The sequence below is a fragment of the Chiloscyllium punctatum genome, chromosome 7 (genome assembly GCF_047496795.1).
Source record: "Chiloscyllium punctatum isolate Juve2018m chromosome 7, sChiPun1.3, whole genome shotgun sequence".
NCBI lineage: Eukaryota > Metazoa > Chordata > Chondrichthyes > Orectolobiformes > Hemiscylliidae > Chiloscyllium > Chiloscyllium punctatum.
The window spans coordinates 90,783,831-90,809,830 of NC_092745.1; the positions used below are offsets into that span (position 1 = coordinate 90,783,831).

Consider the following 26,000-nt stretch of genomic DNA (forward strand, 5'->3'; position numbering starts at 1 on the left):
CAACAACCAGAACCATCTTCCCTTGAGCCAGTTATGACTTGAACTGGCAGAGAATATTTCCTGATTCCCATTTACTCAGAATTTGGCCAAAGCTCTTTGATGTTAAATGTGGGCTTAATGTCTTTGGCCGTCATTGTTGTCTCCTTTGTGGAGTTGAGCTCTTTTGTCTATATTTGATCCGACAATGTCATGAAGCCTGGAGCTGAGTAGGTATCACCAGACCCAAACTGTGCAACAGTGCTCCGATTACTGCTAAGCAAGGGCTGCTTGTCTCGCCTTTTAAGATTTACCTGTAATATCCAACTCTGATACTTACCTGTTAATATCAAAATTATTTATATAGTATTTTTAATAAAATGGAACTTCCCACAGTACTGCACAGGAGCATTGTTTTTGAATTTTTAAAAAAATCGCATGACAAAATCTGGGCTGAAGGGATAGTTATTATAAAGTGTCTTAAAGCATTATGAAGTTGAAGGCATGTACTGTACCTTTAAGAGAGCTTGAATGGTATTGTGAACTGAGAGATTACAAGCACCTGTATATATGACTAGATGGCGGAATCAGAGTGTACTGGAAAATTTCACTGAAATGGCTGAGTTTTGGTTGCTGTTTTGACAACTATTCGAATTTAAAGGGATTGGTTAGATGTTCCCCAGGATACTGAAACCCAGTTGAGTTTGAATTTACTGTTTTGCCAACATCGAACTAATGAGATGCTCCAATTTTGGGAATATAAAAATGCAAGCTTTTTGAAAATTGGAGAGAGAGCAACTGCCATCGAGAGAGACCCAAGAAATTAGTAAACACTTGGTATCAAAGGTACCTTTTTCATTTGAAACATTAATCACAGCAAAATGAAAGAAGCTGACCCAGGGAATTCAGCAGCTGGAAGAGTCAAGTCACAGAAGACGACAGCGGTTGTGTGGTTTGAAATTAAGTTGATGTAATTTTAATAAGTGTCTTATTGAAACAGATTTGGATGTGCCGGTGTTGGACTGGGTGTACAAAGTTAAAAATCACAACATCAGGTTATAGTCCAACAGGCTTATTTGGAAGCATGAGCTTTTGGCGAACTGCTCTTTCATCAGGTGGTTGTGGAGTATACAACCATAAGACACAGAATTTATAGCAAGAGTTTACAGTGTGATGTAACTGAAATAATACATTGAAAAAGACCTGGATTGTTTATTAAATCTCTCATTTTTTAGAATGACCATGTTGGTTTCAGTTCTTTTACATGAAACTTCCAGAGCTTTGTTAAAGTTAAATTCTCAAGTGAACTTTAACAATAGGTGCCATGTCAGTTCACATAATGCATCGAAGGTGTGAGGTGCCCTGTGTGAGGCTGTCTGTGTCTCAATGTTCAGATGATGCTACTTTTAAAAAAAGTGATTTACAGAATCTTACAGGGATTGATGCAGTTTTTGAGCAAAATGTAATTCCTCAAGAACAAATTCACCCCACAAACTTGTGTGTGTTTGGGGGGGGGGTGGTATAAGTGTGTGTGAGTGTAAAGGAATATAAGTCTGTGAGATTGTGTGTGTGTGTGTGTGTGTGTGTGTGTGTACACACTGCAGTCGGAGTGTAGTGTGACATGAACCCAAGGTTGAGGCCATCCCCATCGGTACTAAACTTGGCTATCTGCCTCTGCTTGGCCATTTTGTGTTGCCTGTCCTGAAGTCTGCCTTCGAGGATGGTCACCTGAAAGTCTGAGGCTGAATGGGCCAGACCACTAAAGTGCCCTCCAACTGGAAGGGACCACCCTGGCTGTTGATTATTGTGTGGTGTCCATTTATCCGTTGCCATAGCCTCTCCTTGGTCTCACCAATGTACCATGCCTCAGGCAATCCTTGCCTGCAGTGTATGAGATAGACAACTGTGGTGTTGTTGGCTTCAGTTTTGCTCATGTCCCATATTTGAGTGACTTCAGCAATCATTTGACATGTAGCCCAAGGACAGTTGACTTTTTGACTTGCACAGTTTATATGTACTGTGATGGTGGAATCATTACTGGTTGACATTTCCCCAGTTTTGATGAGAACGATTGCAAAACATGCTTCAAATAGTGTGGTCTCCTGACGAGATAGTTAGGGTCAGATTCTCATTCATACACCACAATAAATCCTGCATCAAAAACAGAATGCAAATAACCAATTGGTCTGATGACATGTTGGAAAAGGTGCAAGACAAATAACTCGTACCTTTAATTAACCATGATGTGGAGGTGCCGGTGTTGGGCTGGGGTGGAAAAAGTTTAAAAGTCACACACCAATAATGGATGCGTTGTAAGAGTGACCTTGATTATATGTTGATGAATAGAACAAAACTTTAAGACCTGCTTTCAAGTAATTGTCATCCTGAATAGTTTTAGCTTGCTCTAGGTGAGAGAATTGCCAGTACTTGTGGTGCAGCCTACAGAAAGATGAGGATCAATTTATAAACGTCAATTATTGATTAGTTCTCAATTCTGATTTTGCACATATGCTTCAGCTGGTACTGTAACATGTAAAGAAGACCGCAATGCAAATGACCCAAATGCATCCCTCTTCCCTAAATCTTGTGTCTAATTTATGTTTATGTATAAAGTTATGCACAGTGTCAACCTTCGGTCAGATGTAATGCACTGAGTCAGAGTCATACAGCACCGAAACAGACCCTTCAGTCCAACTTGTCCATGCCAACCAAATTTCCCAAAATAAACTAGTTCGACCTGCCTGCATTTGCTTATTTTGAAGTCTCATGTTTGTGGACTGAAGCCACATTCTAAAAGTTGAAGTATGACATTTATCTGCCACTTAAGTGCAACATTGAGGCATGTTCTATCGTTAGAGGTGTTATTGCTTTCCAAAAAGGTGTCAACAATGCCAACCCACCCCACTGGGACTGTCTATATTTTCCAGCCTGGCAGTTAAACATACTATTGTTCTCAAATTCTCATCATGTAATCTGAACCATCAGCATTCTCTTTCCCCCAGCACTCCATCTTCCTCACTACCATACACCCACATCACTATTGCCTGACGTACAATGATCTCCAGCAATTTTTGTCTTTAACCAATGCCTTGCCTATTCTATAAAGTAAATGTACATGTTCCAATGGATGCCTATAGGGAAGAATAGAAGAATGTTCCTGATATCCTGATCAACACTTATCCCTCAACCAGTACCCAATATGGATGATTTGACAATTTAACTTGACGTGGGTTGCTGCTTCGTAACAATGGTCAGCATTTGTATCTAGATCACATTAGGGCACCCTGAGATTGTGCAAGGTGCGGTACCAACTCTTCATCCCTTCCCTATATTCATACTCGTGTCAACTCCGGCTTGATTTCTTCAATACCTATCTCGTTGCCTTGCAATGAGTAAGTTCCATTTCCTCCAGTTTTCTGTCACTACAGTCCTTACTAACACCAACAATGCCAGAATGAAACACTGAAGCTGCTTTATATGAAAGTTTTTTAGCAAAATGGAGTTTGTTAATTTGATACAATTTAATGGAAAAATGTGGTCGTATTGTAGCATCAAATGGGGAGGTTATGAAGGAGAATACTTAGGTTGATTGGCAAACAAACAAAAACGTTATTTGGAGAATTGGCTAATGGGCAGGAAACAGCGAGTGGGATAAAGGTTCTTTTTCAGGTTGGCGCCATATAACCAGTGGGGTTCGACAGGGGTCAGTGCTGGGACTGCATTTGTTTGAAATATATACAGGTACTAATGACTTGGAGAATGGAAGCAGTTTACACACAAATAAGTGTGAAAGGGAAGTTGCAAGGATGTAAGCAGTTCATAGAGAGGTATTGATCAGTTAGGTGAGTGGCAAAATGTTGGCAAATGGAGTATAATGTAGAAAAATGTGAGGAAGGAGAACAGAAGCTTTGTTTAAATGGAGAAAAACTGCAAGGGACTTGGGAGTACTTGTGCATGAAACACAGAAAGCTAGCATATAGCTGAAGCAGGTAATTAAGCAGGCTAATGGAATGTCGACCCTTGTTTCAAGAGATTTGGAGTATAAGAGTAAGCAAGTCTTAATGCAACTGTACAATGTGCTGGTGAGACCACATCTGCAGTATTGAGAGCAGATTTGGTCCCCCTATTTAAGGAAATATAGTATTTATTTGGAGGCATTGTAGAGAAGGCTCATGAGGATGATTCCTGGTATGGAGTGATTGTCTTATAAGCAAGAGTTAGACAGGTTGGAACTCTACTCACTGGAATTTAGGAGAATGAGGGGTGATTGCATTGAAACATATACGATTCTTAAAGGGGCTAGTTAAATGTTCAGAGTATATTTCCCCTCCATGGGAGAGTCTTTAGAGGGAATAAAGGGGGCTAATTTAAAACTGAAAAGAGAAGGAATTTCTTCTGAGGGTTGTGAATCTTTGGAATTCCTTGCCGTAGAGAACAATGGGGGCAGATGTATGTTTAAGGCTGAGGTTGATTCAGTTGGGGAATCAAGGGTTACGGGGAAAGTGGGTGTGAGGAATGTCACATCAACCATGATCCTGTTGAAAGGTGGAGCAGGCTTGAGAGGCTAAATGGCCTGCTCCTGTTCATATTTCTTGTGGTCTTATTAACATGAAAAGAAATTCACCCCGTGTGTGGTTAGAATGTGGAATGCATTAGCCTAGAACATTGAGGAAGGAGAATCAATTGTTACTTGCAAAATGGAGTTGGATAATGGGCTGAAGAAAGAAGATTTCCAGGGGTTCAAGGAAAACATGGGAGTGGGACTAAATGAATTGTTCTTGTAGAGATCCTGTATAGATACATTTGGACAAATATTCTTCTATATTATAACCATTCTATAAAAGTAAATATAATAATAGAAGTGAATTTTGAGGAAGAAGACCCTTTTGCAAAATTCCTCAGTTGATCCAAAATATTTTCTAGACTTTCCTTTTCAGTCTGATGTGCTGAGTGTTTAATGCATTTTCTGTTATTTCAATGAGTTATGTATTTTCTTATTAGCCAGAACAACAAAATTAAATAAATGTCCTCTTTTATGGTAGACTGACGTAAGTCATTTTTGACAGACTTTGTCAATGGAAACAGCCATTTTGTATGTAAGAAATAATCATTTCAGCACTTCTAAAGCTATCGATTTTGAACTTGATTAGATGTCTGTTTGAACATATTGAAAATGTAACAAAAATAATTTATGCCTAGTGAGGCTTTCTGGCTTTGGCAAATTTTCAGTTTGATTCCTTTTGTTGTATCTGAAAGCAAACGTGCTCAACTATAACGGCAGTAGTACTGCTCAGGAACTGCTTACCTTTTTATTTTAGATTTATATTTGATATGCACTGATTTATCATTGATCTTATTCTGGGTGGAGCACGCATGTAAGACGTGGGCATGGTATTGCTGAATTATTTTAGCTTTGCTGATGAATTATTTATTCTACCCCATTCTTCTGTAAGAGCAGCATGCATGTATGAATATTTCTGCTTTTGAATTTTGATCCAGTCTCTCAGGCAGGGTTTCTGCACGTGAACCTGATATACTCTGCAGTATTTGGTATCTCCCTCGCCTTTTTCTAAGTTGCTCACATTCCAGTGCAGTAGGTTGATGATGTCACTGCTTATTCATGAGGCTTTTGATGTCCTTGTTTCATAGGGAGCTGTGATTGGTATAGACGATGAGGATGACAGCACCTTCACAGTCACAGTGGATCAGAAGACATTCCATTTTCAAGGTGAGAACTAGAGAGATTCTGACTTGGATTTACGAGGACGCAAGGAGCACTCTGCAGAGAGACTGGATGAAAACTGATGCTTGGCATTTTGTGTGTGGATTGAAATTTTGTCAGTATTTGTGAGGCACCTATCAGACTGAGTTGAACATTCTGGATCTTGATTTGCAGGTTAGAACTGTGGGTGTTTGACTACACTGGATTAAAACATATTAAAGAAAGGATCATTTTCACCAGGATTTGGATGATATATATAAAATAAAGGATAAGTTATAAAGGGAAAAGAAATGCTCATTTTCTGTTTGCAATAGTCTGAACTGCTGGGTCTTTTAACTGCTGCTCTGCAGTGTGAGGACTGTGGCAACACAGGCAGGACAGCAACTGAGCCAAGCAGGGTTGTGTCTCCACTTAGACTGCAGATGTGCATGAACAAGAAAGCTGAAAGCAGCATTTGGCTTTAAGGTGGAGCCTTATGTCCTACAACCAAACAGTTTCTTCCATCTGCATTATTTGTCTTCTCTCCTTCATTTCCTTGCCATCATTGCTTTTTCTTACTGATCTATAATGCTAATTTGATCAGCTATTGCCATGTTTCGCCACTGTATGCTGTGGTTCTCCGGTAGGAAGGGTAAGGCATTGTCATTCCAATTTTCTGTTATCACTTGTGATTGTGAAGCCATCATTCAATGTTTCCATTAAAAATACCAGGGCGTTTTGGCTCCAAGAATAAGCAAAGGAAAGCTCTGAAGGGGAAAAAAAGGTTGAGAATGGTTTATGTAATTGAGAAAACTGCAGTGAATATACATTGCTTCCTGGTAAGTAAATAATTTGTGTCAGTTTTGCTTTTTAAATGTAGTCTGCACTTGTCACTTGCTTTAAGAAGTGTAAACTTTTACTGTTCGATGCTACAGATGTTGTTATTGTACCTATTATTCATCTGAGCAAATAACTTGGCTCCCAATGTACTTGGTAATTGAATGTAAAAATTCTAATGATTGTCCACAGGGACCAAAATAACAATGTTTTATACCTGAAAAAAGTGTTATCTGAACTTCTTTGCACATAGCACCTGTCTTTTTCAGATAACAGTATGAGGGTATGTAAGTTAGTATTTTGGGACCACATCGTGTATTTGAATTGCAAGCTCCAGTGTTGAATGAACATTGCCATGAAAAGGCCACTTGAAAGTTGGAGCTGCTGATCGAAACACCAATGAAGCGCCCAGCAAAATTTCATTTTTAAGTGTTTTGTTTTTGCTGTCCTGAGTACAAGTATTGAGGGTGCAAATTTAGGTCAATAAATACAGTAATATGGTGTCTCACTACATTATGTGTTTTAATGTTATTCTTAGAATCAATAGCATTAAGAACAGGTACAACCTGAACAGTGAGGAGCACAGTGTTAAACCTCCAGACAACATAGTGTGGCTGATGGAATGGTTAGACAAGATGGCAGGCAGATTAGTTAGAAGAATGAAGTGATTCATTTTAATGAGAAGAACAAAAGTCAATGTAAAATACAAGGAACGTTTGAGCAGAGTAAGCTGGAGATTTGTATGCACAAGTCATTAAATGGCAGAATCAGAAAAGGTTAACAGAACATATGATGTCATGGGCTTTGTAAAATAAAGGAATAACGTACAAAAGCAAGGATATGATAAATGTGTACGAAAAATTGATTTAACCTTAACTCTACCACATTTCTGCTGGAAGTATGAAGGCAGGAGAGCTTGTAAAATTCAGCAGATGGCATGTGAATTTATTCTTCAGAGGCCAGCATCCCATCACCAATCACCTTTTATTTACAAATGCATAGCCTTTGACAAAAGCACCGAGTCAGGCAGTCAGAGCACAATATCCCTGACATTCATCCTTTTATGTCAGCCAGATCTCCCTGATTGGACCAGATTAATAGCCCCAGTCAGAAAACGCTCTCTATAATGTTCAGCTGGCTGACGACATGACACTCCTTATAGCATGCCTAGTCTCTCCCCATTCTGAAGTCTTAGAGGACAGGGGTTACTGTTCTTAGAGAAGAAAAGATTCAGAAAAGATTTGATGTAGGTGACAATTCACAAGACAATACCAGAATTACAAGGTTGTTAGTTTCAAAAAAGACTGAATTCACTGAGTTCTTTTCTCCACAACAGGTAAGGCTGAAGGGGTGATGATATAGATCGTTTTATATTAACAAAGGATTCGATAACATTGATATGCGTACCTGAAATTCTGTTGACCGTTTTGGTCGTCTTATCAAATCAAAAGGTAGAAATATAAGGCTGTTAATAATTAATCTTGTGGAGAATACTGGAGATACTACTTTACTCAGGGAGTGGTAAGAATCTGGAACATAAGGAGTAGTTGAGACAAATAGCATGGATATATTTAGAAGCAGAAATAAGCCAATCAGCCTCTCATTGCTAACAGGTTTTGCGTGATGATTTAATTATTGTTTTGCTGATTCATTCAATTTACCCACCTTTTGTGTCATGTCCATTAATCATAAGCTTTGATTAGACATTACTGGAAAACAATCAGGAATGAGAAACAAAACCATCCTGTTGTGGGTCATCTAAGTTTGCTTTCAGTTTCCTGTTTCAGGTTGAATTGTAGAGAGTAATAGAACACTTGGACGATCCAATTTGCAAAGCTTGTTTGAAACTCCAAGCTTAACATTGAAGTATCGTGCAGTTATCTATCAATGACATTTGTGGCAAAGTTCAGTACTTTTTAAAAATGTTTGACTGTTTGAGTTTCTAAATTTTCTTTTGTTGCGGTAAATTGGGAAAGAGGATATTGACCAAATCTTTGAGAAAAGTCATGGTACCTTAATAATGCAGCTATTGTTGATGTTTAAGTTGACCAGTAGGTTTAAGGGGTGAAGACATAATCATTAGTTTGACCCTGAACTCATTGACTGGGAACACTACACTATAGTACGAGTACTATAGATGGGTCAGTTTTTGTCCAGTGTGTGCAGGCGGGCTTCCTGACACAGTATGTAGACACCAACAAGGGGTGAAACCACATTAGATTTGGGACTGGATAGTGAGCCCGGCCAGGTGTTAGACATGGAAGTAGGTGAGCAGGTGATCACAATTCTGTTATTTTTACTTTAGTGATAGTGATAGAAAGGGATAGGTGTATACCACTAGGCAAGAGTTACAGCTGTGATGTGATTAGGCAAGATTTAGGAAGAATAGGATGGGGAACGAAACTGCAGGGGATAGGCACGTTAGAAATGTGGAGCTTATTCAAGGAAAAGCTCGTGTGTGTCCTAGGTACGTATGTACCTGTTAGGCAGGGAGGAAGCTGTAGAGCGTGGGAGCTGTGGTTTACGAAGGAAGTGGAATCTCTGGTCAAGAGGAAGAAGAAGGCTTATGTTAGGATGAGATGTGAAGGCTCAATTCGGGTGCAAGGTAACCAGGAAAGACCTAAAGAGAGAGCTCAGAAGAGCCAGGAGGAGACATGAGAAGTTGTTGGTGGATAGGATCAGGGTAAACCCTAAGGCTTTCTATAGGTGTTCAAGGAATAAAAGAATGACGAGAGTAAGATTAGGGCCAATCAAGGATAATAGTGGGAAGTTGTGTGTGGAGTCAGAGGAGACAGGGGAAGCAGTTAATGAATATTTTTTGACAGTATTTACTCTAGAAAACGACAATGTTGTCGAGGAGAATACTGAGATACAGGCTACTAGACTAGGTATGATTGAGGGTCACAAGATAGAGGTATTAAAAATCCTGCAGAGTCTGAAAGTAGATAAGTCCCCTGGACCGGATGGTATTTATCCTAGGATCCTCTGGGAAGCCAGGGAGGAGATTGCTGAGCCTTTGGCAATGATCTTTAAATCGTCATTATCTACAGGAATAGTGCCAGAAGACTGGAGGATAGCAAATGTGGTTCCCCTGTTCAAGAAGGGGAGTAGAGACAACCCAGGTAATTATAGACCAGTGAGCCTTACTTCAGTTGTTGGTAAAGTGTTGGAAAAGGTTCTCAGAGATAGGATTTATAATCATCTAGAAAAGAATAATTTGATTAGGGATAGTCAGCATGGTTTTGTGAAGGGTAGGTCGTGCCTCACAAACGTTATTGAGTTCTTTGAGAAGTAGATGAGAGTAAACCGGTTGTGGTGTATATGGATTTCAGCAAGGTGTTCGATAAGGTTCCCCACAGTAGCTATTGTACAAAATGTGGAGGAATGGGATTGTGGGAAATATAGCAGTTTGTCTTCTTTCAGCAAGCCAATTACTGATTCAGAGGGTGGTGTTTGATGGGAAATGTTCATCCTGGAGTCCAGTTACCAGTGGTGTACTGCAAGGGTTGGTGTTGGGTCCACTGCTGTTCGTCATTTTTATAAATGACCTGGATGAGGGCGTAGAAGGGTGTGTTAGTAAATTTGCAGACAACACTAAGGTCAGTGGAGTTGTGGATAGTGACGAAGGATGTTGTAGGTTACAGAGAGACATAGATAAGCTGCAGAGCTGGGCTGAGAGGTGGCAAATGGAGTTTAATGCGGACAAGTGAGAGGTGACTCACTTTGGTCGGAGTAACCGGAATGCAAAGTACTGGGCTAATGGTAAGACTCTTGGTAGTGTCGATGAGCAGAGAGATCTCGGTGTCCAGTACACAGATCTTTGAAAGTTGCCACCCAGGTTGACAGGGTTGTTAAGATGGCATTCAGTGTTTTAGTTTTTATTAATAGAGGGATCGAGTTCCGGAACCATGAGGTTATGCTGCAGCTGTACAAAACTCTGGTGCGGCTGCACTTGGAGTATTGTGTACAGCTCTGGTCACTGCATTATAAGAAGGATGTGGAAGCTTTGGAAAGGGTGCAGAGGAGATTTACTAGGATGTTGCCTGGTATAGAGGGAAGGTCTCAGGAGGAAAGGCTGAGGGACTTGAGGCTGTTTTCGTTAGAGAGAAGAAGGTTGAGAGGTGACTTAATAGAGACATATAAGATAATCAGAGGGTTAGATAGGGTGGACAGGGAGAGCCTTTTCCAAGTATGGTGAAAGCGAGCATGAGGGGGCATAGCTTTAAATTGAGGGGTGATAGATATAGGACAGACGTCAGAGGTAGTTTCCTTACTCAGAGCGTAGCAAGTGTATGGAATGCTTTGCCTGCAACGGTAGTAGTTTCGCCAACTTTAAGTGCATTTAAGTCGTCATTGGATGTACATGGAATAGTGTAGATTAGATGGGCTTCAGATTGGTATGACAGGTTGGCGCAACATTGAGGGCTGAAGGGCCTGTACTGTGCTGTAATGTTCTATGTTCTTGTGGCACAGTGATAATGTTCTGCCTTATTGCTAGGAGGCCTGTGTTCATCTGCAACTGCTACAGAAATGTATAACATCTCTGAACATGTTGATTAGGTAATACAAGTTGTGAATCTCTTGAACTTTCTGGTTGATTATTTAGTCAGTTTAGTTTGCATAAATTGAATTTCTTTCTCAGTGTACCCACTATTTTAAGAGCTTTCTGGTTTGACAGAGGTGGCATGAAAATTTGGATTTGAAAGTATGAATATACTTTAAGTGACCAGATAATGCATATCCCCTCAGAAATAATGAAGAAATACATGCCGAGGGTGCAGCTGGACCTGGACAATAATCAGACTTGGATTAATGTGTGGTACTTGAAATTTATGCCACACAAGTACAAGGAGCTTAGTCAGAGCAGCAGGGGAGTGGAGTGGAGTGAAGTGAAACTGAAAATGAAAGGTGCAGTGAAGTTTTCTGATTAAAAGCCTATGGGGCAAGGCACAGATCAAGCTCAGTTGGAGCAGAAGCTAAACCCCTTCAGGAACCCCAGTATTCTTCAAAGCAGCTGACAAAAGTGATGTTGATGCAGAAATGAGAACTAATTGATAAGTAGTAGTCACCTTTGTATTCTATTCTAAGGGTTAACACGGTGAACACACTGGTAGTAAATTTAGTACAATACTTAAGAAGCAACAGAAGTTGATCATAATAATAATTAATTAAAAAAACCATTAAGAATGGGAGCGCAGGTGCTGTATGTAGTGTGTCGGGGCTCAAGGAAACCATTGTGATTCTGGGCAAACACATTTTGAACTAAACGTTTGAAGTACAAGTAACTTTGGCTCAATTTATGAGCAGGAGGCTGAACGTTAGACACTGCAATCCATCAGGGAGGGGAGATAGTTACCTGGTTTCTTTGTGCCAGATTGTAGTCACATCTGTTAGCATAGGATGTCCTGAAATGATCAGTAGTCAGGGAAAGGAGGGTGTGATTGTAAGTGAAGCAGGAAAGGAGATCCAAAGGACAGGAATGTAGAGGTGTCAGTCTGTACACTTGTCCAACAGGTTTAAGGTTCTCTTAGCTTGTTTAGGTGAGAGCAGGGGCTGTGATAAGGATGATCTAAATGACCATTGTAGCATGGAAAGGAAGCCATTATTCGAGCAGAGGGAGCCCAAAAGAATGTAATGGTAATCTGGGACAGCATAGTCGGGAAAGAGCATGAATCCTGATGGCTGTGTTGCCTGCACGATGCCTTGATTCAAGATATCTGCTTTGAGCTGGTCAAGAACATGCAGTGGGAGGGGGAGCATCCTGTTGTTGGGTCCAAGTGGTTCTGCATAGCAGTATGAGGAGGTAGGCACCAAATTAAGAAGCAGGACTGCAGAATTCATAATCTCGGAATTATTATCTGAGCCACTTGCAAATTGGCAGAGGGTAAACCAGGTTAGAAAGAATGCATGACTAAAAGACTGGTATGGGAGAAGTGAGTTCTGGTTTGAGGGGCACTGATATTAATAATGGGAAAGTGGGTTCTGTACCATTTGGATGGCTTACACCTGAGCTGTATTGTCATTGGTGTTCTTGTCAAGTGCAATACGAGGAACATAGAGTTTTAAACTAAATACCTTGATTAACTGAATATCAATTATCCGAATTTTGGTTTATCCAAAGATGATTTCGAGGTCCCGATTAGAAATATTACATCAAAGAGGTGTTTCAACACTGATTGCGTCTTCTGTTTACAATGAATAAAAGTGAACTTGGCTTACTGAAATGTTAAGGTAAAAACAATGACTGCCGATGCTGAAAACCAAATACTGGATTAGTGGTGCTGGAAGAGCACAGCAGTTCAGGCAGCATCCAACGAGCAGCGAAATCGACGTTTCGGGCAAAAGCCTTTCATCAGGAATAAAGGTAGTGAGCCTGAAGCGTGGAGAGATAAACTAGAGGAGGGTGGGGGTGGGGAGAGAATAGCACAGAGTACAATGGGTGAGTGGGGGAGGAGATGAAGGTGATAGGTCAAGGAGGAGAGGGTGGAGTGGATAGGTGGAAAAGGAAATAGGCAGTCGGACAAGTCAAGGAGAGTGTGCTGAGCTGGAAGTTTGAAACTAGGATGAGGTGGGGGAAGGGGAAATGAGGAAACTGTTGAAGCCCACATTGATGCCCTGGGGTTGAAGTGTTCCGAGGCGGAAGATGAGGTGTTCTTCCTCCAGGCGTCTGGTGGTGAGGGAGCGGCGGTGAAGGAGGCCCAGGACCTCCATGTCCTCGGCAGAGTGGGAGGGGGAGTTGGTTGATTGGTGCGGGTGTCCCAGAGATGTTCCCTAAAGCGCTCTGCTTGGAGGCGCCCAGTCTCCCCAATGTAGAGGAGACCGCATCGGGAGCAACGGATACAATAAATGATATTAGTGGATGTGCAGGTAAAACTTTGGATGTGGAAGGCTCCTTTAGGGCCTTGGATAGAGGTGAGGGAGGAGGTGTGGGCACAGGTTTTACAGTTCCTGCGGTGGCAGGGGAAAGTGCCAGAATGGGAGGGTGGGTTGTAGGGGGGTGTGGACCTGACCAGGTAGTCACAGAGGGAACGGGACTGAAATGCTGCTGAGAACAGTTCTGGACTGGTGGGAGCCCAGGCACCATCTCCAAATGACTGACAGCCCGCCCTCTCTCTCTCCCCTCACATTTTCCCTGGAATTCTTCACAGGGGTAGACGCCAAACCCCCTTCCCCAGATAATCTCTCCAACATTGTCCAGTGCAGGGCAAAGGTGGTAACTGTCAAAAGGTTGCAGTTAAAAGCTGTGTGTGTCTGTGTGTGCTTGATATTTTGAGACTCCACTCTGCAAAGACAGCAGCAGTCTTACTGTTGTCCAGTCCAGCTGCCCCAGAGGGGCAGAGGTGAATGGGTGGGCAAGGTTTGGATGGGGTTGGGTGGGGGCGGGCAGGGGAGGTGGTGGTGGACATGGGGTGGGGTTGGATGGGGGGAGTGGGAGTGGAGGTGGACGAGGGTGCTGGTTGATGGGTTGGGGGCAGGGTGGGGGTGGATGTAAGAGTGGGAGCAGACGGGGGGGGGGGGGGGGGGTGGGGGAAGGGGTGGTGGGAGCGGGTGGGTGGGGGCTTGCGTGCTGTGTGCTGCTGCCTTGTCTCCTGAATTGAAAGTGGACATGGCAAGTGCTCACTGTGACAATCCCATTGATCTAATTGGTGGAGTGGGGGGGTTGGTGCAGGAGGCTTCAGCAGTGCTGCAGCTCCCAGGAGTGTGTCTCTGCTCAGAAACAAATCCTGAAACAGGGTGAGGGAACAAGGCAGGTAGAGTGAGGAAAAAAGGAAGCTTCAGGAAGCTCAGAGCCCAAGAGGAGAGACATTGGGTTAATTGATTCAATAATCAACTATCCGAACGAAATAGTGTCTGCCCATGTCGTTCGGAGAATAGAGGTTCCTCTGTAGTGGGGCCAAGGGCTCAAATTTGGGAAGCTGTGGTGAATCACAGGTGTGGGAAATGATAAACAATGACAGGAAGAAGAATACAGACCGAAGAGTAAATTAGTTAAGATGAGAAGTAAGAAAAGTAATAAAAGGATAAAGCTTAATGCACTGCATTTGAATGCATGTCGCATTTGAAATGAAACAGATGAACTTGTTGTACAAAATCAGCACAAAGTATGATCCACTGACCATTATTGAGACATGGCTGCAGCATGACCCATATTAGGACCAGAAAATTGAAGGGTAATTGGTGTGATGTTTAGGAAGGGCAGCATCCGAGAAAAGGGTGGAGGAGTGGCTTTGTTAATTAAAGATGATATCAGCACAATAGTGAAGTATGACTTAAATTCAAGAAACCAGGGCATAGAAGCAGTCTCACTAGAGAGAAGGAATGATAAAGACAGGAAGTAACTTACAAGAGTTTTGTACAGACCCCTAAAAATAACTGGTTGGACCAGATATCAAGAAAGAAACAATGGGCGTTCGTCATGAGTACAGGTATTATCATTGGGCTTTTAGATTAGATTAGATTCCCTACAGTGTGGAAACAAACCCTTTGGCCTAACCAGTCCACACCGACCCTCCGAAGAGCAACACACCCAGACCCATTTCCCTCTGACTCATGCACCTAAACACTATGGGCAATTTAGCATGGCCAATTCACCTGACTTGCACATCTTTGGACTGTGGGAGGAAACCAGAGCACCCGGAGGACACCCACGCAGACACTGGGAGAACGTGCAAACTCCACACAGACCGTCACCAGAGGCTGGAATCTAACCTGGGACCCTGACGTTGTGAGGCAGCAGTGCTAAGCACTGAGCCACCATGTTTTTTTTTAACCTACATATAGATTGGAGCAATGAGATGGGGAAGAAAGTAATCCAAATGAGGAATACATTGAATGTTTTCAGGACAGTTTCTTAGACTAGCACATTATGGCGCCAATCGGCAGAGAACCAACTTTACTGGACCTGGTTTTGACCAATGAGATGGGATTAATTACATGCCTCATGATGAAATTTCCTCTGGGTAGTAGTGACCATACTTTGAATTTTGCATGAAGTTGAAGGGTCCAACTTCATGCAAAAATCATTGCATGAGTATGAGTTAAGGCTGCTACTTTTTAAACAAGGGCAATTACGAGGCTGTGAACAGCCAACGAAAGCAAACTGGCAATTTAGGTTCAGAGATTATTAGAGATGCAGCAGCAAAATTTAAGGGAATATTATAGTGCATAATAGACTCCAACAAATAAGGAAAATTCTTAAGGGATAGACCTACTGTCTGTGATTTACTAAAAAGGTCAAAGATATTAGCAAATTAAAATTGAAACTGCCTCTGTGGATCCAAATAAATAAATGGAAAGCTGCAAAGCTTCCTGAATCTGGAGAAATTACTGGGGGAAAAATCCAAGGTAAAAGGAAGTGATTCCACACAGAAGGCTGTGTGCACTCCTGAGGAAGTTAGTAGAGGAAATCAGCAGGTGACTTCAGAAATTGGATGTAATGGAACAGGTCATTATGTTTTGTCTCCAATCCATTCCTTCAACCAAATTCCATTAGGTGGTTGATTTACAAAGCAGTGAATCTGAAGGTAATGACTGGACAAAAAAAATGGAGTTGAAAGTCAGATTTTGGGAATTTAAGCAGAGGAAACACCCATTTCTATCATCCTTTGCTTTAAAAGTGAGTATTTATTTTGACTTTTTCAGGAGTATGTGGAGACAGTGTTCTCCCAAACAAAGGTCATCAAGAGTGAATATTGTACTCACCCTTCAGGAACCCATTTGAAGAACTGTATACAACTAGCAGGCATATATTAGAACCCATACTTCAAGGAATTTATAGATATTGTGCAGTCACAGGCGTCACACTTAGATTTGGTGAGCAGAGGACAAAATTAATAATACATACTTGGTTTTAGGTTTATAAAGCACTAAAAATTGATTCTTCATTCTCTCTTTTCTTCAGGTCGATCCTGGTTTGTACTTGAATTCAAACTGTGATCTTGTGCTTTAATTAATTTGGCAAATTGCTGAAAATAATTAACATGCTGGGGATGACATTGTGAAACAAGATTGCAAGTTTGCTGTATCAATTTTGAGTGTTAGAAATGGATTACATAAATTGTTCAAAACCATTAATCAATTTAATTTGCAATGAAATAATTTGATTAAGAATGATGTTGTAGCTTCTGAATAGTTGAGGTATTTTGCTTAAAGCTTCAACTGAGAGCTAGCAATAGGGCACGAGCTCTTTGCCAAACCAATCAGCAGATTAATAATAATAATAATAATAATAATCTTTTATGATGGCTGACACTGCCGTTTTGAAACAGCCAGATCAGATGGCGATTCAAAAACGTGTTTGACATCCACTTCCATTGCGCAAAATGTCCATAACCAGGCACATTTTTTAATTGTTGCAGACACTGGGGCACCGAATATTTTGCTCATAACTGTGAATATTTTAAGTCCGAATCATCTGTTAGCAAATTTGTAAAAGCCTTCCTTAATAGGTGATTTCATATAAAAGGCTTGATATTTATATAACTGATGCAGGTCTGAGAATATAAAGAAAGCTCTACAATGCCAGGTTTCAAACAAATCATTGGATAAGTTCACACAATAACTGTGGAGCACCTTAACAAACATTTGCTTTGTTTCAAAGTGGAGGTACAATGTAGACATACTCGATTATTGAGGGCATTAGGTCATGGTTCCTAAGACAGTGTATAAGACCATTTGTCTCCAGCATATAATAATCAACAGAATCAAAATGACAAAATCAAAATCAATTTGCTGCTATATTTGCACTGTAAAAGTGAAATTGCATTCACCTCTGTCACAACAATGATAGCAACTTGCATTTATAAACTACCTTTAATGTAATGATGTGCTTCAAGACACTTCATGATTGATACCAAACCAAATTTGGCACTGAACCACATAGACATGAAAACTTAAATGTTTAGTCAAACAGTAGGTTTTTAACTCTTATCTTACAGAAGTAGAGAAAATTATACAGGTTTATAGAGTGAATTCCTTGGATTTGTGCCAATATAACTGCAGGCATGACTGGTAATGGTGGAGCATTTATTCATGTTCTAGAGACTAGTTTAGAAGAGTAACAAGGGTTACAGTCATATGATGGACAGGACATGAGAGGGAATTTGAAAACAAAGATGAGAATGTTAAAATTGTGACTTTGCCGGAAAGACAACCAGTATAGTGCTGAAAGGAGAGGGCAGGTAAGGAATTAGTGCAGTTTAGAATATGGACAGCAGAGTCTGGATAAGCTCACACTAGGGAGACTGAACGTTGAAGACTTATCAGTAATGCATTACAATACAATCAAGAAATGCTGGAAAAGAACTGCAGCAGGTTAGTTAATATCTGTGTTGAGGGAAATGCAGGGGTAATATTTCAGATCCCTGATCTTTCATCAGAACCAGAAAAAGGTTCAGATATAATAGATTTTGATCAAAGTGTGTGTGTGGAACTAGGACAAAAGCAAGGTTTGTGCTTTGGGTGAATGGTAGGAGAGATTCAATGACAAAACAGTTGGTCCTCCAGAGCTGAATGGAATGGAGATGGGACAAGTAAAGACATAAAAAGATGTACATAGAGGTGGTGTGCTGTTGGCAAAAAAAAGCAGAGAAAAGCACACTAAGATGGAGTGTATGATCTGAAATTCTTGAATTCAGTGCTGAGTCGAGAATGCTGTAAAATGCCCAGTTGAAAGGTGAGGTGCTGATCCTAAACCTTAAGTTGATCCTCACTTGCGCAGTGCAGAAGACCAAGGACACATGTCAGAATTTTTTTTAAATTGGGTGCAGGAGCTATTATCCATCCTTATAATGGTGAGTCCTGTTTTTGAACTGCTGCAGTTCATATGCTATACATAAACCTATGTTGCTGTTAGTAGGTTATTCCAGTACTTTGACCAACTGACAGTAAAGGAATGGTGATATGGTTCCAAGTCAGGATAGTCTATCACTTTGAGGGGAATGTGCAGGTGGTAATGTTTCCATGCATCCCCTCCAAGTCCCCCACTATTGCTGGGTCAAAATCCTGGAATTCTGTATCTAAGAGCATTGTTGGTCAACCCACAGCATGTGGACTGGAGCAGTTCAAAAAGGCAGCAACAACCACCGCCTTCAGGGCAACTAGGGAGAGGCATTAAATGCTGGCCCATGAGTGAATTTAAAAAAAAATTGTTGCTCCTGTTCTTTTAGATGTTGTGGATTTTGAGAGATGCTGTCAAAGGAGCCTTGTTGAGCTGCTCGCTGCATCTTTGCAGATGGGCACATTTCTGCCACAGCATTGGTGATGGAGTGAATGTTGAAGATGTTGGACAGAATGCCACCCAAGAAGGCTACTTTGTCTTGAGTAGTGTCAATTTTCTTGAGTATTGCTGGAACTGCGGTCTTATCACTCCTGACTTCCATTGTAGATGGTGGACAGACTTTATGGAGTCAAGAGGTGAATTTACTCATAACTTGCATACCTCTGACCTCTTATTATGTACAGTATTTATATAGCTGGTCCAGTTCAGTTATTGGTCAATTGTAATTTTGTGAGTTGGGGTTTCAGTGATGATAATGTCATTGAATGTCAAGAGGGTGAAGCTTAGATTGTCCCTTGTTTGATATAGTTACTGTGTGGCACTCATGTAATAAGAATATTGATTGTCACTTATAACCCCAAGCGTGAATGTTATCTATGTCTTTCTATATGTAGGCATGGACTGCTTCAGTATCTATGGGATCTCAACAGGTGCTGAATAGAATGCAAGTGTTCCCACAAGGCCTTATGATGGAAGAAATGTCATTGATGAAGTAGCTGATGATGGTTATGTCTAGGTAACTACTCTGAGGAACTCCTGTCATGATACCCTAGGACTTAAATGATTGGTGTTCAACAACTGTAGCCATTTTCTTTTGCACTCGGTCATGACTCCATCCAATGGAGAGTTTTCATGATTCCCAATTGGCTTCAGTTTTGTTAGAGGTGAAAAGTGCGGCGCTGGAAAAGTAGGTCAGGCAGCATTTGAGGAGCAGGAGAATCGACATTTCTGGTATTAGCCAGTCAGTTTTGTTAGATCTTCTTGATGCAGCAATCGATCAAAACCTGAGGGCGAGGTGGAGAATTAAAATGACAGGGCCCAAATGCTTGGGGGTTATGCTTCCATTTGGAGTGGAAGTATTCTGCAAAGTGACCGCTCAGTCTGTACTTTGTCTCCGCAATGTACAGGAGACCACATCTTGATAGCAAATAGAGAAGATTACATTGAAAGAAGTTCTTCTTGTATATATGCGAATTATTGCTTCACTCATATGGAACGTTTTGGGGCAGTGGATGGTGGGATAAGAGGCAAAATACTTGGTGTTATTTCTGCATTTTCTATGAGGAGTGCTGTGGAAGGGGACAGGGTGTTGTGAAGACTGAGTAGAGGACCAGGGCATCATGGAGGAAATGCTCTCTTGGGGAAGGGGACAATGTATTTGTTGGTGGCATGGGGTTGAAGATATGTGATGACATTATCAATTGAATGTGGTGCTTGGTAGGATGGAAGTTGAGTACAAGGGTGACTTGTCAGTTTTCTGGGAGGGAGAGAAAGCGTTGAGTGAAGAAGTGTGGGAGATTTGGCAAACATGGTTGGTGACCATGTCCACAGGGCAGAAAGAAAAAGGGCATCTCAAAGCTCTGTTTTGAAATCTTGTATCATTTGAATTGATGCAATGGTGAAGAATGGGCTAGGATAATCAAGTCTGATATGTTGATGTTTTTAGCTCAAGCGTAAAGCCTGATTGTTCACAAAATGAAATAGAAGTAAAGAATTATGTCTTAACCAAGTGATATAACTTTATTCAAATGGTATGATCCCCAACCACTAACTCACAAAATCTTGGTTTAAATTGATTACAGAATTTTCAAATCCCCTTGAGAAAAGTCAGGTGGGTTCTTTCCATTATGATTTATGTCAAAGGGACTAATTCAGAAGATTGTACTGCATGATGATTGTGGAATACTAATCTGAAGAAAGTGTGTCCTTAATTTGAATTCCTTCCAACAGTGCCCTACCAAGGGCAAGTCTGGATCTGTTAATGTTCCTGCACAGTCATACTTGCATGGCTACAGTGTTTGGAGGCGGGAATGAGAAAGGCAGAGTTGCAGTAAAACATTTCCTAAATAGGAAATGGCAAGTACTGAATGCATGAAGGACAGATATTGAAATAGGTGTAAAACGTCAGAATGAAATATTGAAGAAACAATGAATAGTCAGAAATGAATGAAGGTGATGAAACTTGTAAGACCAGCGATCAAGCGGTATAGATGAGTAATTGATAAGTGAGATATTTAGGAAAAACTATTAGGCAAGGTAAGTTCAAAAGAGGTAGAGAAAAGTAAATGAAAAATAAAGCAAAGAAATGAAAACCAATATTTGGAACGAGTATTTTGGAGAGGATAATTTGAGAAGTCTTGTAAAGGTATTGGTTGGTCCCTGAAATAGTTTCCTTCTGACAACTTAAATGTGTGCAGGTAAGACAGAAATCTTAATTTTATTTCTGGCTTACATATGAATTAATATTTGATCCTTTTTATTTGCCCCTGTTTTTATATTGAAGATAAAATGTAACAACGTGTTATAAATGGAAAAATTTTCAAATGTTTAATCATAAATGGATTTATGATGAAATGGTCCTTGCACATATGACTTATAAGGCTAGTTGCTAGCAGTTTTTAAGAGCAATTGGACCATGCAGATGTTCGAGTAGGCTCTTCCACAAAGTAATCCTAAAAGCCTTTGCATTTTTTTTTCAACCCATGCAAGTTTAGATCAGTTGAAATAAAATCCATTGTTTTGTAGGGCGAAATATCTGAGACAAAAGTGATTCTAAAACCATCTAAAGAGACGGTCAGTGTTGAAGAGAACCTGTAGACTGTAAACAAGTGCGTTTATGGACTGAAAGGGCGCATTATTTTTCAGTGAGATTTGTTTTGCTGGACGTAGGCTGTTTCAACTAATAGCTGGCTCTGCTTTGTTTTATTGGCTTAAAAAGCTGAGCTTCCAGGTATCATCTTAATCCATTTGATAGAGTGGGGCAATGGAATTTTAGAAACATGTAAGTAAAATAATATGAAAGTAGAATTTAAGCTTGTATTTCATGCTTGAGGGGATTTTAAATATATTGGCTTTGACATTGAGCTGAACAAGTTTGAAGTATCTTTGAATCAGCAGTTCTGCTGGGAGAATATTACTCCTATCCTAGTTAACCATACTGGGTTATCACAGTAAGATGATGTCATAACTAAATGAGAAGCACAACATTTGTAAAGCTTGGTTGGCTAGTTGAAATGATGCACAAAATGGAATTCTAGTTCTAATATGTCACATTTAAGTACTACACTGAAGCGCCCTTAAGTCTAAGTATTGAAAAGGCAAATAAAATATTTTTGAAAATTAAATATGGAAAAATGTGTTTCAGCTTCCTTAAACTTGGATTATCCAAACCAGAAATTAGTTACTTTTGATGAGTTTTCTTTTTCCATTCTTCAAAACTGATATTAAAATGTTGCTGATCTCCTAATACTTTTAGTAAGAAAAAAATGGGAAATATTGCCCTTTAGCATTGTTGTTAAAAAGTGGTCCAGCTGCAGAAACATTGGTTTATGTGAAAGCAGTGGCAATGTGTTTAATAAATATTTTGGGTGAAATTCTACTAAAGGGGATTACTGAAAATAGTTAAATCCTTGAATGTTAAACAGATAATCATTTCTGTGAAAGAATGTACATATTCTACAGCAGGACTTCCCAAACTGTGTCACAGTGGAGATTGCTAAATAATATTTTGGGATCATGAGTTCTGCAGCAATAGCTGCTGTGGAGCTGTAATTAAGTGCTAACACCTCTGATGCCCTTTCAAATTTTGGCTTGATAGCAGCACCACATGAGTGACGAATAAGAGGCACCTGTTATATTGGGAGTTTCATATATTAATACACAGGTCCTTATTCTTTGCAGAGAACAGGGATATGTACATGCATTGTGCCAGTTCCAACTTAAGAAAATAGATGACAACTATTGGCTGGTCCATTTTTCAGGGCAATGCTCTGACCAGTGAGGGTCAGCTGCCTGGTTTAAAATTTAAACAAATTCTAGCAGTTGACAATCATTCATCACTAATTGGTGCATTCTCCATGGGAATGCCTTTTTCCACAGAGTCCGTTTATCAACCAATCAGCATTCTCTTCTCATGCAGTACAAAATGTTGTTGTTGTTCCCCTTGAATTGGTATTCTTCTGAATTTTCTTTAAGTGCAAGATTAAAAAAAAACTTTGAGAAATGTGTATTTTTCAGTAATATTCAAATATATTTTGGAGAAATTGAGTTTATAACTTGAAAACACTGAATTATTTTCTTGATCTCCTTTATCTATTTTTTAAAATGCAGTAATTATTGCACTTACTTTTTATGATGCCTTCTCTGTGTGATTTTAATGTTTATTTCCTGCTTGAGTGTCTGTGGCTGGAACTTTCAGATTAGTGGGTGGCGGTCATGTCCACTGTCCAAAACGTCCAAGTCTTGCCCTTGTAGCCCGATTTGATTTCACAATTGTCATTACATCAACTGCCGACTGTTAGGGCTTCAGCCCTTATAAGGGAAGTTATGCCATCCCCAACAGCTAACAACCAATCAGTGGGCCAGCAGTCCTTCAGCCTCTGTATTGCTGCCAGCAGTGGTGACCATTGATCGGACTGTAGTAGGCCAAGTGGGTGGCACGGTGGCACAGTGGTTAGCACTGCTGCCTCACAGCGCCAGAGTCCCGGGTTCAATTCCCGCCTCAGGCAACTGTGTCTGTGTGGAGTTTGCACGTTCTCCCCGTGTCTGCGTGGGTTTCCTCCGGGTGCTCTGGTTTCCTCCCACAGTCCATAGATGTGCAGGTCAGGTGAATTGGCCATGCTAAATTGCCCGCAGTGTTAGGTAAGGGGTAAATGTAGGGGTTGTGCTTCGGCGGGGCGGTGTGGACTTGTTGGGCCGAAGGGCCTGTTTTCACACTAAGTAATCTAATCTAAGACCAGCTTGCTTAAGGAGGGCACTGGTCTTTTATTGCTATATTACAAATTCAGAAATCCAGGTAATGTTCTGGGTACCCAGCTTTGAATCCCTGCCATGGCCGTTGGTGGAATTTCAACTTAATAAAATAAAATCTGGAATTAGGAGTCAAGCAAGGTCCACCAACTGTTTCCAATTGTTGGACAAACCTGTCTGGTTCAATAATATCATGTAGGGAAAATGTCTGTCATTCTTGCCCAGTCTGGCCTACATGTGACTCCAGACCCAAAGCAAAATGATTGACTCTGAACTGCCCTCTGGGCATTTAGAGATTAGGAATAAATGCTAGATTTGCCAGCGATGCCAACATCCCATGAATGAATAGAAAGCAAAAGCATGCAGTAGTCTAGGGACAAATGTGAGATTGTGGCTTGCGCAGACCAGTCAGTCAGGTGCTGGTAGGAGCATTGCTATAATATAGGGATGGTCTTTTGGCATGGGTTTTGGGCGAGCCGTGGTGCCTCAAAGGAGTAGGCCACCAGAGTACACATGACAATCTTGCCACTTAGCAAAGTGCTCAGCTGTTGCTAAATTATCCACAGCCATAAGTAGGAATGCTTGATGCCCTTAATTGGCCAATTAATTATGATCAGAGGGCTACTAACAGCGCAACCAATGGTAAAATGTCTCAGCTACTTTTTAAGGTGACATTAAATGGATTATGCTTTGTTGAGTTCTTGCTTGGAAAAAGAAGTACGTTGTTCGCAGTCGTCAGTACAAAATCATCTCAACATTCTAAACAAAGAAAAGTTTGTATTTATGTTGCATTTATGACAGTCTTAGGATACACTTTGGAAGTGTAGTCAATATTTTAGAGAAAAAGAGTGTGAGTGGATTTGCACATGGCAAACTTTAATTGTTGTTAAATGATAAATATTAGTCAGGTCACACGGGTCATTGTTCTATTACTGAACTGAAAACAAAAAATGCTGGAAGTTTGCTCTTTCATTGTTCCCTGTATACTTTTTAAAAGTCATGATGTAAGATCTTTTACACTTGAGACTGTAACAGGACATTGAGGCGGCTTCTGGGGTGGTGTGCGCAATTCTGGTTGCCCTGCTCTATGAAGGATGTTATTTAGTTGGAGGGGGTTCAGAAATGATTTACCAGGATGTTGTCGGGGATGTATGGTTTGAGTTATAAAAATAGGCTGGGATTTTTTGCACCGAAGCATAAGAGATTGAGGGGGTGACCTTTTAGAGAGGCGTATAATATCACAAGGGGCATGGATAGGGTGAATAGCAAAGGTTTTTTTCCCCTAGGGTGGAGGAGTTCACAAATAGGGGGCATTTTTTAAGGTGAGAAGATTAAAGTTTTTAAAAAAGTCATGAGGGACAACCTTCTTACGCAGAGAGTGGTTAATGTCTGGAATGAACTGCCAGAGGAAGTGGTCAATATAGGTACAGATAGAACGTTTAAAAGGGATTTTGATGGGTCCATGAACAGGAAAGATATCAAGGGAAATGGGGCAAACGCAGGCAAGTGGGACTAGTTTAGTTTGAAAACATGGTCAATGTGAATTTGTTGGACCGAAGAGTCTGTTTCCTTGCTCAATGACCCTGTGACTTAGTGCTGCACTGCAATGTCCGCCTTCATTTTGTTCTCAAGTCTCTGGACTGCAACTTGAAAGCACACGTTTTAAAATGGAGTTAAAAGTATTATCAACTGATCCGTGATCGACAAGAAAGAAAAATGAGGTATGGGAAAGCAGGCTTGAATAATAAATCTCAGCAGGACACAAAGCATCTATGGAGAAAGAAACAGAATTGACATTTCAGGTCGATGAACTTGTATCAAATTTTCAGTATAAGCAATATTTTGGTAGTGCAGGGGTCGTCATTCAGTCGTCCAGAACTTGAGTGTTGCAGACAAAAATACACATTGTTTGAACCTTTTCAGCTTGGGATCATTTGGACAATTCACAAGAAATGTCAATGTAAAGAGAAAACAATATTTATACTGTGTGCAAAGAGAGTACTAATAGGTTGAAAAGAGCACTGTGCTAGTAGAAGCTCCAAATCAAACAGCACAACCCTTTGGCAGTTGCATCAGGAATGGTACTGACCATAATCATCCATACTGTGCTTGAAAACTCAAAACAAATGTCAAACAGCTGTAATTCAGCTGTAGCAGTAATTCAGCAAATGGACAATATTTACTGAATATCCTTGTGTGCTCAGAATTATACTGGCGACCATTTGATGATGATCAGTTGGACTCAGTGTGGTGCACTTGTGCATACTGAAAGCTAACTATGTTAATACACAGGTACCTGTTTTTTGCAGACTGAAAGCACATATGTATGCATTATGCCACTTCAACTCAACACAACAGGAGACAGCCATTCTCTGGTGAATTTCTTGGGTCAAAACATTGACCCATCAGAGTCAGCCTGTCTGGTTTTAAAATGTAAACAATTCTTGGCAATTTATTGTC

General features: G+C 40.6%; 1 protein-coding gene across 3 annotated transcripts in view; it reads left to right on the forward strand.

Annotated features, from left to right (window-relative positions):
- Positions 1-26,000, forward strand: part of osbpl9 (oxysterol binding protein-like 9) — a 229,836-nt gene that overhangs the window by 57,422 nt on the left and 146,414 nt on the right. For all 3 annotated transcript variants that reach the window (XM_072574282.1, XM_072574283.1, XM_072574284.1), the window contains exon 3: positions 5,626-5,704. In XM_072574282.1, the coding sequence (XP_072430383.1) occupies positions 5,626-5,704 (79 nt within the window). The remainder of the gene's footprint in view (positions 1-5,625; positions 5,705-26,000) is intronic.